Below are 16,154 nucleotides of genomic sequence, written 5' to 3'. Positions count from 1 at the left end.
TGCTATAAGACTTCTCTTAATTTATTGTTTTAAATCAAAGTACATTAAAACTAATTTGGTTCCAGGAATAGAGAAGGGCAAAACATCTTGAGATAGCTGAAGAGAATCATATTTAACAAAAAGTAATACTGCAAATCTCAAAACAAAAAATCTATCTTCATTCTGTAAGAGGAACAAAATACTACCAGTTCCCAGCTTAGGACTCTCATGTAACATTTCCTTAAACTGAAAGTCACTATTTTGCTTTTGCGAAACAACTAGAGTAGTAAAAATTACCCTTATTCACATATTTTAAATTTTAAACAATATATTTCAACATGCAAATATCAATTATTTATTTTACTGTGCTGCTATATAGGAATTTAGTGCTTAACTGCATATTCTTCAAATAACTTCTCTGTGTGTTCAATTTTGATTTTATTTTGTGAAAGGTCTGCTGGTAACATGAAGCAGTACCAGTAATTTATCTACATGTTACAGGAAGGAGAAAGTAGGTTAAAAAAGACTAAGACACTTAAAACAAGTGTGATAAAACCCCATCTGACTTGTACAGGAAACAAGAGGAGGCAGTTCTCACTCATCAGGAGGGAAGGTAACCTTACCATGACTATTGTCAAATAAGGTATACTACATTTCCCTTGAACTCTTCCTAAATTTAAACTGTGGTCACCAGAAGACCAATATCTGACTTCAAATTCAGACACCAGGATAAGTAAGATGACACTCATTCTAACAGCCAATTCTTCCACATTTAGCACAAGGCTTATTTTCAGCTTCTTGCATACCAGAGTAGGGAGTTAAATATGTCAAGATTGTTTAAATAGAAAAAAAAAGAAAAACTTGGTTAACAGAGCTCTATCTCTATAGCACTTCTTATAGGGTCCTCCATGTTATAGAGTTAGGATGAAGGGTATATCACCCAAGTAGAAGCCTCCAATAACTTTCTGCATTTATCTTTTAATGAATTAAAAAAACAGCAGATCACATATTGTGATTCCCTGCTTCATCCTTTAAGACATCACATCTTCCATGAGTTTCTTGACCATATAAATTAACCACTGAAATGGATAGGGAATATAAGTACAGTCCTTGATAGAGCATTAATAGTGTCACATTAGGCATCATTGGATTTAGTATTCATGGATTAATTTTATTAAAGGATGATAGCAAATATTTATCAAAGCCTCCATAAAGCATTGCCTAGAGTACTCACTTTATCTGTAAATTCTCAGGAAGAAATACTTCTCTAATCTTTGAAAGGCTGAAGAAACCACAAGAAACAAAAAGGAATCATAGATTCTCAAGCTCGATAGGGAGCCAAAGGGTCTCCAGGGCCAATTGGTACCTCAGTTAAAAAAAATGTTCTCCACTGTATGGCTGAAGAATGATTATTTAGGCTCTAATTGAAGACATTCAATAATAGAGAGCTCATCCACTCTCTGTAAGCAGCCCATGTAACTTTTAAACAGATTTAATTTTTCAGAAATTTTCCTAAAGATTGAACTTAATTGTACCTCTCTGAAACTTCTATCAAGTACATCTAGTCCTTTCATCTATAGCCAATCCAAGCAAGTCTAATACCCTTTTCCATAGCCCAGGTCTTTGAATATTTAAAGACAGATGTCATATCCTCTGAAATTTTTTTCTTCCAAGGTAAACATACCCACCCCTTTCAAATAATTTTTATATGAAGAGTTTCAGTGCTCTCTCCATCCAATCTCTTCTTGTGCCCATTTGATTTTGCTAACTCCACAAAAAAAATCTATAAAAATTATCAAAAATTTTGAAGGCTTTGGTATTTTTCTTTATCACTAAATGGGTCAGATAAGCTAAGGTCTAAAGAAATTATACTGTTTTGAGTCTACCACGTGTTTCAAGATCACATGTTAATCATATGTTTAGGTATTTCATCCTAGACATAAGTATTTACAAGTCTATCACTGATAATACCTAATACCACAACATGTAAAAATGGATTTTATAAAATAGAATCTTTATACCTAGGAAATTCACCTAGTATTTATAAAAGAACTTAAAGGAAGTATATGGTACTTCAGAATTGTTCTGTGCATTATTTTTAATACACTTGAACAATAGATCAACTTGTGTATAACTTTTTCTGCATCTGGCTGGCTCTGTCTCTCACCAGGGTCAGGGACTTCCTAGTCAGGAAGCATTCCTCCTAATTAATATTGGTCAGTCCTTGTTCAGCAACTTAAAATCTTAGAGAGTTTCCTAGAGCACTGAGTGATTAAGTGACTTGACCAGAGTCACATTGCCATGATGGGTCAGAGGCAGACCTTGACTTTAAGACCTGTTATTTAATTAATGATGTAAATTATTAATTTCAAATTCAATAAACACTGAGTGAGCCTACTATCATGTTTGGCAATGGAGATAACAAAGAGGAAAAAATTTAAGTCCTTCTCTCCAAGAATTGATTATACTGAGGGTATAAAGCATATTGGCAAATAAATATAAGAGAAACTAACTTGAGGAGGAAGAAGGAGAGAACTGACAACTGAAAGGACCGAGGAAATCTATTCAGAGAAAATTTTCTGGTTTGGGGCCCATATTTGTGATTTTATCAGTATAGGTACCTCATAGTTAAGAAAATTCCGCATACCAGTTTAAGAGGCATCAATGCCTTGAGAGTTTATGTGACCTTAAATTGCGCAGGTGTGTTTTCAAAATGATGTGAAAGCCAGATCATTCTATATCCAAAGTCAGTTCTCTCAAGTCTCATTATACAAACAAAATTTTGATTTTGACCTTTCAAAAAAAAATTTAACATACTCTTTCTTTAACATAGTCAAGGTACATTATGAAAGTGAAAGACTTACAGAACATCTCTGAACATCTTGTTCAGTCCTACAACACAATACGGACAGATCCCCATTCAAAATGACCTCAGCTAATGAGTTCACCAGTGGTGCGTAGTGTATAATTAGGAAAACCTAATAAAAAAAGGAAATAATATATTAGAACAAAGCATTTGTGTATCTATATAATATATATGTGTATATATGCACAAATATATACACATATATATCGTTACCAAAATTATAAAATACATCTATTTTCTTTGTGTAAAGACTGTCACGAAATCATGGAACTGTGAGATCTTAGACATCTTTGTATTCCAAACTACAGACAAAGAAGGGACTTTCTCAAGAATATCTAATATTTATAACAGCATTATTTTCATTGCAAAGAACTAGAAACAAGTCAATTGTCTACAAGTTAAGGAATGGCTGGATAAACTATGGTATATAAATCTAATGGAATACTATAATAAAACAAAAAATCATAAATGAGAAGAATTTACATTTTGGAAAAAGTATGCATAGTTGCTATTGTTAAAAAAATAAGGAAAATAAAAAATTTAAAAACAGTATACACACTGAATCCAGTCTCGAAGAAAGAAGGAAAAAAAAGAGAAAAAAAACCAACAAAGACTTCTCCAAGACAGAGTACAAACAACACGATTCTCCCCTTCCAATACCTCAGACATAACATGGCTGTCTTTAGCACTTGTCATTCTATAATGTAATGTCAGTTAATGAAAAGTCAATTGATGAAAAAAGTCAATTAATGAAAAGAAACATTTATTAAATAGCTTGCATAAGTCAAACACTGTGCTATGCACTAGAGTTACAATGGAAGGCCAAAATAAACTTTGTCCTTAAAGAGTTTCCATTCTAATGGGGGAACCAACATGTAAATAATAACTGGGGACACACAAGATATATCACAGTTAATGGATGGCAATCTGGGAAGGGAAGACATTAGCAGCTAGAAGAACTGGGAAAGGCCTCTTATAAAGTAGATCTAAATGAGTTGGGAAGGAAGGCAGGGACATTAAAACGCAGAGGTGAAGGGGCAGAGAATTCCAGACATAGATGACAGATGGTTCAAAGGCACAGAGATAAGAGATGTGGCATGTTCAAAGAACTTAAAATAGGTTGGATTTTAGGGTGAATGGAGGAAAATAAATGTAAGAAAAACAAAAATAGCATCTCTTTTGATCTTCACAACACCCTCTGAGGTAGAAACGATTATTATCCCCATTTTATAAATGGGGATAACTAAGGGTTATCAGTCAAGTGACTTGCCCAGAATTACCTAGCCCATGAACTTAGGTCTTCCTAACTCTAGGCTCAGAACTCTACAAGACTCTAAAAGGACTGGAAAGGTACAGAGAACATGCTTCCACTTAACTAGGTTTCAAAAGGAACAACCAGAAGATACAGAGAATATTTTTACCAGTGAGAAAAGCCTACCTAACTCCCAGAATACTAAATGAGCTTTGTTGGCATCTTGTTTTTTCATAAGGTGGCAGCCACCAAATCTGCATGCCAAAATAGGCGAGGTTTCTAAATGTTGAGCTCATGCACAAACATACAGGAGATTAAGGACAACACCTATAACAAGATGCACGAACATGGAAATTGTTCAGTTAGCATCAAAAGTTAAAAATGTACCTATTAAAAGGATGAAGGAAAGCTCTCAATTCAAAATTTCTTATTGAGAAACATGAAACAAACTTTATCCTCAAACTGGATAAAGCTCAGGAACTAAGATCAAAAATAGCCCCTTTTCTTTTTCATCAAGATAAATACCTTTTCTATTTTAAGAAATGGAATCAACCTATGGTCAAATGTTTGAATATTTGACAATAAAACAAAATGACTTGAGAATGTGGGTTATTCATAATAAAAATATTTTAAAATGTTACATAACTAGGTTACCATAGAGTTTTTCCCTTCATGTAAATATTACGTAATTATGGGAAGGAAGTACAATTCTTGAGGTGGGGGGAAGAATAAGACAGCTTTAGCTTAACATACAAACTCATAAGATAAAAAAATGACAATAGCCACAAGTTTACTTGACAGAAAGCAATATTCTAATTTGGTATCAAAACACATTTATAAAAACAATAATTTTTTTAAAAATATAATTTTACTAAATGAAATGTTATATCGTGATTCCTCAGCAAACACATGTATATCCCTGGTCTTGAAGTTAAGGGCTTAACTTCAAAATTCTATAATTAAGATTTTTATATTGTCAAAAAACATAGAAATATAAATATATGGATTTCCAAAATACTATTAGCATCTATAACTGCTCTTAGATATCTAGTCTATGGATTACCAAGATGGTATAATGGAAAGAGCACTTGATTTGGAGTCAGGAGGTCCAAGTTCAAATCTCATCTCCAGCACTTATTACTTACCTGAACATGAGTAAAAAACTGAATCTTTTAGGGCCTCAGTTTTCTCATCAGAAAAATTAGAGGGCTGAACTAAATGATCCTATATTCCTATAAATACACATAGTTTTTTCTTTCATTTCAAGATTATTTTTATTATTATGAAGCTGGTACACAACACCTTCCTTACCCCATCACTAGAAAAGAGTCATTTTCTAATGCTTTTTAAAAATTATTTTACTATAAATATTATCGAATACAATAAAAAATACAAACAAAATTTTACATAAAACTCTTAGCATTTAAAAGGTAACTAAATGAATTAATGAGCAAACAGTGTTTTTTGTGCTACATCCTTTTCCAGGCTGAATTTTGCTATCTTTGACTATTTTTTTTGGTTGATGTTTTAACATAGTTATGGTTAATGTATAATTGTGGTTCTACTGAACTCAATTTTCCTCATTTTTGTCTTTCCACAATTCCTTGTTGAAGGAATGGATATTTGACACAGATATGCCATGGAATGCAAGAGGCAGTGAGAAGGGACCAAATCCCTCAAGCAAGGGGCTGCTGGGAAACATAACGGACTTTTGGGGAAGTCTGGTCTTGGACTCAAGAGGAGAGCCAGCTCCCAGAGATTTCTGGAGGACTGGAAATTTCCCCTATAGCTGTGATTCCCAATTGCTCAAAGAAGCCATTAGCCTGAAGACATCATGCTGTGTTAAACTGAGGGAATATGTGTAAACCAGATCAATGGCCAGTTACCTCAAAGGGGCCATCCTAAGGGGGACTGAGTTAAGCCTGAAGCTCATCTGTCCCTTAACAGCTAATTCTAGAGACTATACTCTTTCATATTTAGCCTAGGTTAGCCATAACAGATTTCATCATCAGAGAGGCTCAGACCAGCCCCAGCTTTTAGCAGAAGACTGAAAGACTTGAACTACTGACCATTACCTTCAGCAAGGGAACCCCTATTACCCTCTTTCCCCAATCCTTGTTCCTTGAAACCCTTGTAATAAACTTTCAACCAACATTTAAGAAAAGCAGTCAGATTTATTGAAGAAGAACATCAAAAGGTGACTTGTGGGCGGAGGTTTTTCCTCCAGAGAAAGAGCTCTCACAGACTCAGGTAAAAGTCAAACCTCTTGAGTCATCCACCATTGCTCTCCCTCTGGCAGTAGATCTATTCTGAGAAGGACTCTAAAGGGGGGCGAGGTTAAAGCAAAATTCCCTAGCCAAAAGTTTATGCCTTTCTCCTGATGTATTCTCTATTCTGAATACAGACTGCTGTATCACCTTGCTCACCATTCTAGCAGACAGTGACAGAGAATAGCCATTTGCTCTCTGTTCTAAAGGAGGGAATACCCTGACATGTCAAGTTACCCAAACTACTGGATCAGTCATTTATATCAACAACATGGGTTTTCCCTGTCTTTTTACATTCCTTGTATACTTCATATTTATTGTTTTTTTCCCCCTGGTAGGTACCAATAATATTTCTTACATTAATATGCCACAATGTGTTCAGCCATTCTCTAATCACTGAATATATGAATTTTTAATTTCTGAATAATAAAGTAGCTTTTACATTAAGTATCTGAAGACTCTCATTCTCATTCAAACTGTTATCTACCTAGCTATGTGACTATGGGCAAGTCATTTAAACAATTTGGACCTCGATTTCCTTATATATAAAATGAAGAAGCTGAAGTAGGTGGTCTCCAGGCTATTTTCAGGATACTAAATGCTAGCAGCACTGGAATCACTCAGTCAAAAGGCATGACTGGTTTTATGACTCATTATACATTACCATATTGCTTTCCAAAACATTTCACCAGTTGACAGATCCACCAATTTTTCCCCTGCATTCTAGCCAAAAGGGAACTAATTTTTGCTATTTTTGCCATTCTAGATAAAGTGATATTCAAAGGTTATACTGATTCACATTTCTCTGATTACTAGGAAGTGGGGGTACATTTCATGTGATTATTAATAGTATGTTCTCCTTTGAAAATGATCTATCATGCATTATCATTTTATTAGATGTATACCAGTTCTTCATGGCTTTCTAGACTTCATACTTCATTACATAAATTTAAAGCAAAGATTTTTTTCTATAATTTGCATTTTTTTTCCTTTTATTTTCATTTCAGAGATACTGCTAAAGAGAGTAAGGAACAAAAAAGGGGAGAAGATGACATGGAATGGATATTTGATGTCTGAAAGCCAGGAAGAGCCCCTGTAAGACATCACTCAAAGTTAATTAGCTGAAAAGTCCTGACATACTCTAGTAACACAATGGAGCTAACAAACATACCTGTGACAGAAGATAAAGGGAAACTGGAAGGCTTATTTTTGGACGTTCTCCTCCCTGGGGAAAAATGAATGGGAATGACAGGGAAAGAGAGGAGAAATATTTCAAAGTCATATAAATGCTTGATTGCAAACTACAAAACCTTAATTCACTAATTCTCTCCCACATTATCCTCCCCCATTCGTGTAAAACTGTTCTTCACAAAATAAATCATTGCTATAACCTCATTTAATACTTTTGATAAGTATGTCACTTTTCATCTTAAAATCCTCTTCATTAAGAAAAAGATATATGTCCAAGACCTCAGGAAAAAGCATTCAATTTTCTTCTTAAATTCTCTGGAACGTTAATTTCAAACAGCTGCTTTACTAGAAAAGTAGGTTCACTTGATTTATTTATTTGTTTGTTTATTTATTTATTTTAAACCCTTAACTTCTGTGTATTGGCTCCTTGGTGGAAGAGTAGTAAGGGTGGGCAATGGGAGTCAAGTGACTTGCCCAGGGTCACACAGCTGGGAAGTGGCTGAGGCCGGATTTGAACCTAGGACCTCCTGTCTCTAGGCCTGGCTCTCAATCCACTGAGCTACCCAGCTGCCCCCAAGTAAGTTTACTTGAAAGGACCTCTTGTGGTACCCAATTCCTATATGGCAACTCTCAAAGTATAAGAAGCAAAGATGAATATTTTAGGTAGAAAATATGTATTCTCAAATTGGCTTCACCTGGATCTAATTAGTATTTAAATGGTTTTAATTTTCTGTCTGTCTCTCTTAAAATCAAAGCTTTATGATCCTTCCCTAAAGGAAAAGCATAGGTATATTCCTTAGGAAAAATCATTAATACATGATTATATCTTAAAATCATGTGCCATGGTAGGTTTGGGGTTCTTTTTATAATGTCACACAATGAAGCAAATGCCCACAGGATCATTGGCCTCAGTCTCTTCCTTCTCTTTCCCCAAATTCCTCCAATTAATAAGATCCAATTTCCAAAGATCCAGATCAGAAATGGCCCTAGCAATTCCTTTATATAGGTCAGTCATTTCTAATCCAGAAAGGCCCAGAAAGCTAATAATTTCTAATAAAGTTATATATGTAATAAAATGAACTCACAGGTCAATTAGGCTATATCTAAAATCAACCTCAATCCCAGACCAAGATTTCAGAGTGCGCTTAAATGAGACTGGTCTCTGGGACCAACCTTAAAAAAGCATTTCTCCATATTTTAAACAGTTAAGGTAGCTTTAGAATGTTCAAAGATGATCTAAAACCAGACTACATCAAGCAGGACAAAGGTTACTCTGTCATTTTTCAGGATACTCACTTAGTATTTCTTCTTCTTCTTTTTTAAACCTTTACCTTTTGTCTTAAAACTGATACCAAGTAGAAGAGTGGTAAGGCGGGGCAGCTGGGTAGCTCAGTGGAGTGAGAGTCAGGCCTAGAGACGGGAGGTCCTAGGTTCAAATGCGGCCTCAGCCACTTCCTAGCTGTGTGACCCTGGGCAAGTCACTTGACCCCCATTGCCCACCCTTACCAATCTTCCACCTATGAGACAATACACCGAAGTACAAGGGTTTAAAAAAAAAAAAAAAAAGAGTGGTAAGGGCCAAGCAATGAGGATTAAGTGACTTGTCCATTGTCATAGAGCTAGGGAGTGTCTGAGGTCAAATCTGAACCCAGGACCTCCTGTCTATACCTGGCTCTCTATCCACTGAGCCACTTAGCTTCCCCAACTCAGTACTTCTTAAAACATTAGTATGTATTCATACTCTTGCACTGTATTTTTATTAAGAAATTATTTGTTCTTTCTTTTGAATCATCTCCAAATTAATTGCTGCCTACAAATATATAGGTATACTGTAAGTAATAAGAATCTCAAGTGAGAAATATAAAAGGCAAAAAAAAATTAATAAAGGCTTCAAATTTCTTTCTGATGTCAACAATTTGTTTGCATTAATTGGTTTAAAGTCATCTGAAGAGAATAATCATAAGGAAAAAAGAGAAAAGGGAAATGATCTCAATATCTGTAGTCTATACTAGGAACTAGGGCACTTGCACCTCTACTCTAAACAAGGTAGCTGCCCCTTATGAATACATGTTGGCTTTTTTAATATCTTAGTCCTAATAGCATCTCCATTAAACTCCAGGCTCACCTTGTCTTGATTTACCAGTGAATATACATAAAGAGGCAGAAAAAGCCTATTGAGTAAGTGATCTGTAAGTACATCATTTAAAAATTCACAATTGATGATAAGAATGTCATTGAGGTAATGTAGATGGTCAAGATGTTCTGCTACCAAATCACTCAGTTTTCCTCTATTTCGATGTCTGTAAAAGAAAAAGAACTATTTCAAACTTGAATCCAGAATGAGAATGAGGTATAAGGTGGTACAATGGTTTTTGCTAGGCTACAATATGAACTATTGAAGAAACATCTGGACTGCCCCTTTAATACTTTTAAGCCTTTCCTCTCCCTTATCTTTCTCTTCTCTCTTCACTCGCCAACTCCCACAGCAGGTTTTGCTATTTGCTAAAAAAATTACTGCTGTCCTCAAGGATTTTTGTAAAGAGGCTACAAAAAATGGACACCTTGAAAATAATATTCTAGCGGGAAGATTGCTTTTAAGAATATGCAACTGATGACTATGTAGGAAAGCTTATGTGCCCATATCCCCAGTGAAAACTAAATTGTTCAAGAAATGATACTTTAATAAGGGTCAGACAAAAGTTACTTACTCTTCATCAGTCTGGACACAGTTATCCAATTCAATCACATGACTCCCAATGAACCAGACCAAATTGGAGAAGTAAGGAACTGCAGTTTTATCTCTGATGTAATGCAGCATGGCCTGGTTATCCACTGAGAAAGTTTACAAAAGAAAAGAAATCAACTTTCCAAGAAAAAATTGTCAGGGAGGACAAATCAACATTAATATTCTAAATCTTTTTGGGACTTACTTGAAAATATTTATCTTAATTATGATATTTCTTTTAAATTATGGCATCCATACATTAGTATGACAAATTAGTCTGGGTGAATATTAATAACATATACTAAAGGGCTTACTTCCCTATCAGTCTCAAGGTAGCAAGTTTAGCTAGACTAAAGCAGAGAATGATATTTTCAAGCAGAATTTTTAATTTACATGTAAGAATAAAGGAAGAATGCTGAAAACCAAGAGTGGTTAAAACTTACATGACACTGCAATAAGGAACACAGGAATCATCATTGAAGGAAGGGCAAAAAACAGACAACAGTTAACAGGATTAGGAACTGGGATGGTGAGACATCGTCCCAAAGGGATAAATAGCTAAAGCAGGAAGCATCTAAACTAAAAGATACAGGTTAGAAAAGAATAAGTGCAAACTAGAAAGCAAGAAACTACTACCTCTGAATTGAATAATGCATTTCTTAAATTCAATATTTGGAGAGATTCTAAAATTTAATACATTGTAAAGCAAAAACTAGAGTGCAAACTTTAATTAGAACATCACTTTAATTAATAATTCCTAACATGCAGTACTCAAAACCTTTTGTCCCTGGGAAAATATAGTCTTAACTATCATATAATAACAGAGTGGCCTCCTTTGACTAAAGCAAAAATAATACTATCATAATGAAATAGTACCTTTGGGCAAAAAGTCTCAAAGGACTTGCCACTGAGATGATGCTTTCCAATTAGGGAAATTGGTGTATACTCAGTATTTTGGACAGTATATAGGATAAATGGAAAGTTGTTATCCAATATTAAATTTAATATTTACATGTTGCAACATCTTAAAAGAGTAGTTTATTAGTGCTGCATGTTGCATGTTCTCACTAATAATACTATGCTGCCCTCTCATGGTCATGAAGATGAAAATGACTGTATATTAAAGAAAGTGACACAGCTCTACATTTTACACAGGGAAAAGGACTGGAGTATCATTTCACTGGTACAGGGAACTCCCAAATAAGGGAACTCCATTTCTAAATCAGGCTGGCACCTCCCCTGCTCTCTCATAGTCTTATTTAGTTGCCTTCTGCATGGAGAACTGACAGGTTCTGTGAATTGCCCAAAGTCAGACAGCCAGGAGGTGTCAGAGGTGGGACTTGAATCCAGGTCTTTCTGATTCTCAGGATGACTCTCTATCCACTACACAATGTTACCTATCACATTTTACATGTAAAAACAAAGGAACAAATTTAGTTAAGAAACCAACAACTTTCCTTTGTCTTAGAGCCAATTTTCTACTCAAAATCTTATATAGTACAGATTCTTCAAATATAATTATTTCTAGCACATATCTGAAGTGTCCATTCTTACGCTGAGTAAAAATAGCTTTGCAAATCATGGTAATGATTCAAAGCTAATTTAAAAAGACATCTTCATTTAGGCATGTGATCTCTATACTCGGTTTAGAATAAACTGGCAGTTTACCCTCAAAATAAAGAGAGGCACAGAAACATGAGTGTTAGGATCCACTAAGTTAGGAACCAAGTATTATATGAACAAATACATGACAACTCACCTTTATAAACATTTAAAGTTATGGTTCTTACAGCAATCCTGACCATACTTTCAGGGTGATTAAAAAATTTGATGGCTTCTGTGTACAGGGCAAAGTCATTTGTGTGCTAAAACATAAATGGCATGCAAAATAAATTATGAAATCTCAAGAAGGGTTCTCCCCACTCCAGCATTTTATTAAAGAACTTAAAAAGGAAAAAACACTAACAATGCACTAGCTATATACCATGGCTCCTATGCTATGTAATCCAAGTCTAGGAGAATAGCAACCCAGGATAGAATCATTAACAATGATCTTACTGCCCTCTTGTGGACATTTTTTCCTTTATATAGAATGGAATGTGGTCAAGTGAAAGCCAAAATGTTCCATATATGCATAACTTAAAGTTACAGTCTAGAACAACACATTTGTAAGTAATAGTTCCTCTATTGAAACACAAGTTCCTTAGGGCCAGAGATCATACCTTAATTATTTCTGTCCCTTCTGGGCCTAATACAATACTTTGTATATAGTAGCTACTCAATATTTGAAGAATTAACAGAATCAACCACACATTTCAACTAATATTCCAGAGTGATATACTGAGAATCTGTGTACTCTGTTTTTATGGTCATTTATAGATCTTTGCAATCAACAGGTACGCCTCACCCTCATAGCCATGAGCCACATATCTGAATATCATATTCATATAGAGAAAAGATTCTGTCCATTATAGACTACATTTATGTGACCCCACTCTACACTAATAGGAAAGGGAGAAAAAATAAGGCTCAAGATGTCGCACTTTCATTTCTACAAGTTTTCATAGGTTATTACCACCTGCTCTGTAAATACCCTTACGCACATCATTTATTTCATAGCTAATTTCTAGAAAATTTTAAATCACAAGAAGACGTTTCCCCAGTCATCTAGAATACCTTTAGGTCCTTCTCACGATCAACCAGAGTGTGTTCAAAGAATCCAAATGGATTTTTACATTAAAATAAGGAAGGTAAATCTATTTAAAAAACCAAACATTCCAAAACCAAATAAAAATGAGTTTTTGATTACTTATTGGATTACCCATGCCATGATGCATTACTACAGTCCACTTAAAGAAGATGGCATACTTGCTTAAATAGATAACATTTTTAGAAACAATATAAGCTTTAGTCATATATATTCATAATGTAGTTATCAAAAAAATTGTTCCAATAGCTACTACTTACCTCATTATAAAAGAAATGAACGGTGTGATTGTTGAGTTTTAATGAAAGTGTTTTTAAGAATGATATATAATATGCCATAATCTCCTCATCAGAAAAGTCAAATTTATGGACAATGATAGAATTTACATAGTTATTAGACAGCAAATAATCTGGGGACAAAAAAGTATATTTCACAATAGGATCTATCATACTGAATGAATATTCAGAAACAATTTGATATGTCATATTACTGTGGCAATACCAGTTAAGCATCTCTATTTCAGTTGTAAAGGAAGTGAATATTTTAACACTTTAAACAACTTTCTCTCATATTCTACTCTTCAAAGTTTATTCAAGGACAAACAATTCCCTAGCAAATCTGAACCCTTTCCACTAAAACCAAAGAAACACCTACAATGGAAAAATAAAACTTTAGCAAGGCAGGGAGTCGGGGGGAGGTAGAGAGGAGGTAATTGTAAGGTTATGTTGACATTTTAAAAATATAAAATTATACATGAGCATCAAATTCTCCAGTTTTTGTCAATAACATTCTTTATTTGGCAGCTATAATAGACCCATTCCTTTTTAAAATTTCTTAATGTGCTAAATGCTAAAAACTTTACATGTATGAAGTTTGAATTTCAACGAATGGATTACTCATTATTCCCCATGCATGTTCTATGCCTTCCAAAGAAGAGCACTTTGTATCTCTGGTTTAACCAATATCACGGTCTATTTTTTATTATAGCCATCTAGGCAGTTAAATGACACAGGGTATAAATATGCCAGGCCTGGAGTCAGGAAGACTCATCTTCCTGAGTTCTAATCTGGTCTCAGACACTTTACTAGCTGTGTGATCCTGGGCAAGTCATTTAATGCTGTTTGTCTCAGGTTCCTCATCTGTAAAATGAGCTGGAGAAGGAAATGGCAAAATACTCCAGTATCTTTACCAAGAAAACCCCAAATGGGGTCTTCAAGTGTCAGACACAATGGAACTATTTGTGAATGAACTATATTCCTCTCAACTAGATTATAAATACCATTAGGGATAAGAACTCATTTATCTTGAAATATCCCCCAATGACAAGCATAGAACTTTGTAAATAGAAATAAATGAACAAAGGTTAGTTGGTGAAATACCAAGGAGAATAAGCATATTTTTATTTGAGGCTTCCCACTATCATTTCCCATATTATCCTCATTTTAGAGCTAAGGAAACTGCAGTTTAGAGAAGTTAAATAACTCCTCTTGGTTACTAACGCTATCTGGTTAGACTGTACCCCTTTCTCTAAAGAGAGGAGGGAGCCACGTAAGCAGAAACTATTAATATAACTGATAAGAACAAAGAAGTTCCTTGACTCGAAGGGAATTTTTGGCAACTTACATTTTTATTCTTATCTTCACAATTGGTGTTTTCAAAAAGTTTTTTTATTAATTATTTATTAACCTAGATCTATATGTTTGTAAAAAGGATCCAGCTCCCTGCTTAGTGCAGTATAAAACTATAGATCCTAATATCCTCTAGGTCATCCATAATATTGGTAATGTTTTGGGTAAGGCTGATTGTCAAGCAGGCTATTTCTATCTCAAAACCAGAACCAAAATGAAGAAATTAAAAATAATCAACTTGAGTCTGTCTCATTCATACTAAATTGTTGACAGACTCTACCTACTTCAAGGCTCTTCCAAATAAGCTGTGACTAGCATAAGATACTATCACATCTCTCTCCATTTCAGGAGATCTTCAAGAATAGTCTCAGTGACCATTTGTCATGTAGGCTGTAGGTGGATTCTTTTTCATGCAAGTGTTTGACTTACATTTTATTTTACATTACAATAGCTAACAATTTCATGTTTCTGATTCTTCACCAGTATCTCTTTTATTCCCTTCTCAAAGGGATAAGGAGACATATCCTGGGTTTTTCCTGTCTTTCACCATGTATTGTCTGAGGTAGGAAAATACCTATTTCTTTTTCATGTGTATACACACATATCCCCTTCACCTTTACACCCTTCCCTCCTTCTTGCTCTTCCTATTCTTACCATTTACAATTTACATCAGAGCACTCTCCCACTCTGCTTTCTCTTTGGAGTCAAATTGTGAGTGGCCTTGAATGCCAATCTAAGGAGTATACATTCTATCCTGGGGGAAAGGAAGCCACTGAAAGTTTCAGAGTATGGGAACAATGGGATCAGACCTGTGATTTTAAAAGATTAACTTGCAGCTGGGAGGGATATCAGTTAGGAAGCTGCCTCAATAGTCAAGGCATGAGTAATGAAGAACCTAAATAAAGGTACTGACAGTATGAGTGGAAAAGAGAGAATGCAAAAGATACCGAGGAGGAGACACTGACAAGACTTGACAACTGACTGGACCCAAAGGACTATGAAAAAAGAAAAGTCAAAGATGTCTGTAAAGTCTGATAATCTAGCTGAAATTCCTTTTAAATGAAAACGTAGATAAAACATTATCACTGCAGTGCTAATAATGAACAATTCTAAATAAAAATACTGCAGCCTAAGATATAGTTTTAAAAATTTGTTTTGAAAGCCAGTCCTTGGGGAAAAATAATAGGTTTTTCTTTCCTGATGAATCTATTTCCATTGTGTAAGATGAAACATACACATGTACATAGGCAGCTCCAACTTCTTTCCTGAACTCAGTCTTACATGTCAAACTGTCTGCAGGGCAAATATAATTGGATGTCTTATTGTCGCCTCAAACCCAATATGTCTCTCTCCCAAACATAGCACTCCTCCCAACTTTCCTTTTTCTCTTGATGGTACTACTACCCTCTTGATCACCTTTATAGTCATCCTTGTGTTTTGTTCAACACAAATAATTTGTGAGCTGTGGACTGTCTGCCTATATGACCATTACATCAGCTTACATGCATATAGAATGTACTAGTCAACATCCTTTAAAAA

At 34.7% G+C, this 16,154-nt stretch overlaps 1 protein-coding gene across 2 annotated transcripts in view; it reads right to left on the bottom strand.

Annotated features, from left to right (window-relative positions):
- The window catches only part of CLEC16A (C-type lectin domain containing 16A), a 220,957-nt gene that overhangs the window by 184,250 nt on the left and 20,553 nt on the right, over positions 1–16,154 (bottom strand). Inside the window, exons 4-9 of one of the 2 annotated variants that reach the window (XM_044659037.1) lie at positions 13,248–13,396; positions 12,028–12,145; positions 10,264–10,387; positions 9,681–9,855; positions 7,536–7,589; positions 2,844–2,957 (exon numbers count right to left, since the gene is read on the bottom strand). In XM_044659037.1, the coding sequence (XP_044514972.1) occupies positions 2,844–2,957; positions 7,536–7,589; positions 9,681–9,855; positions 10,264–10,387; positions 12,028–12,145; positions 13,248–13,396 (734 nt within the window). The remainder of the gene's footprint in view (positions 1–2,843; positions 2,958–7,535; positions 7,590–9,680; positions 9,856–10,263; positions 10,388–12,027; positions 12,146–13,247; positions 13,397–16,154) is intronic. The other variant, XM_044659040.1, reaches the window with a different exon arrangement.

Source organism: Gracilinanus agilis, chromosome 1 (genome assembly GCF_016433145.1).
Source record: "Gracilinanus agilis isolate LMUSP501 chromosome 1, AgileGrace, whole genome shotgun sequence".
NCBI classification, from domain to species: Eukaryota; Metazoa; Chordata; class Mammalia; order Didelphimorphia; family Didelphidae; genus Gracilinanus; species Gracilinanus agilis.
The sequence above is the reverse complement of the archived record's forward strand: the minus strand, read 5'-3'. Positions and strand labels throughout refer to the sequence as shown.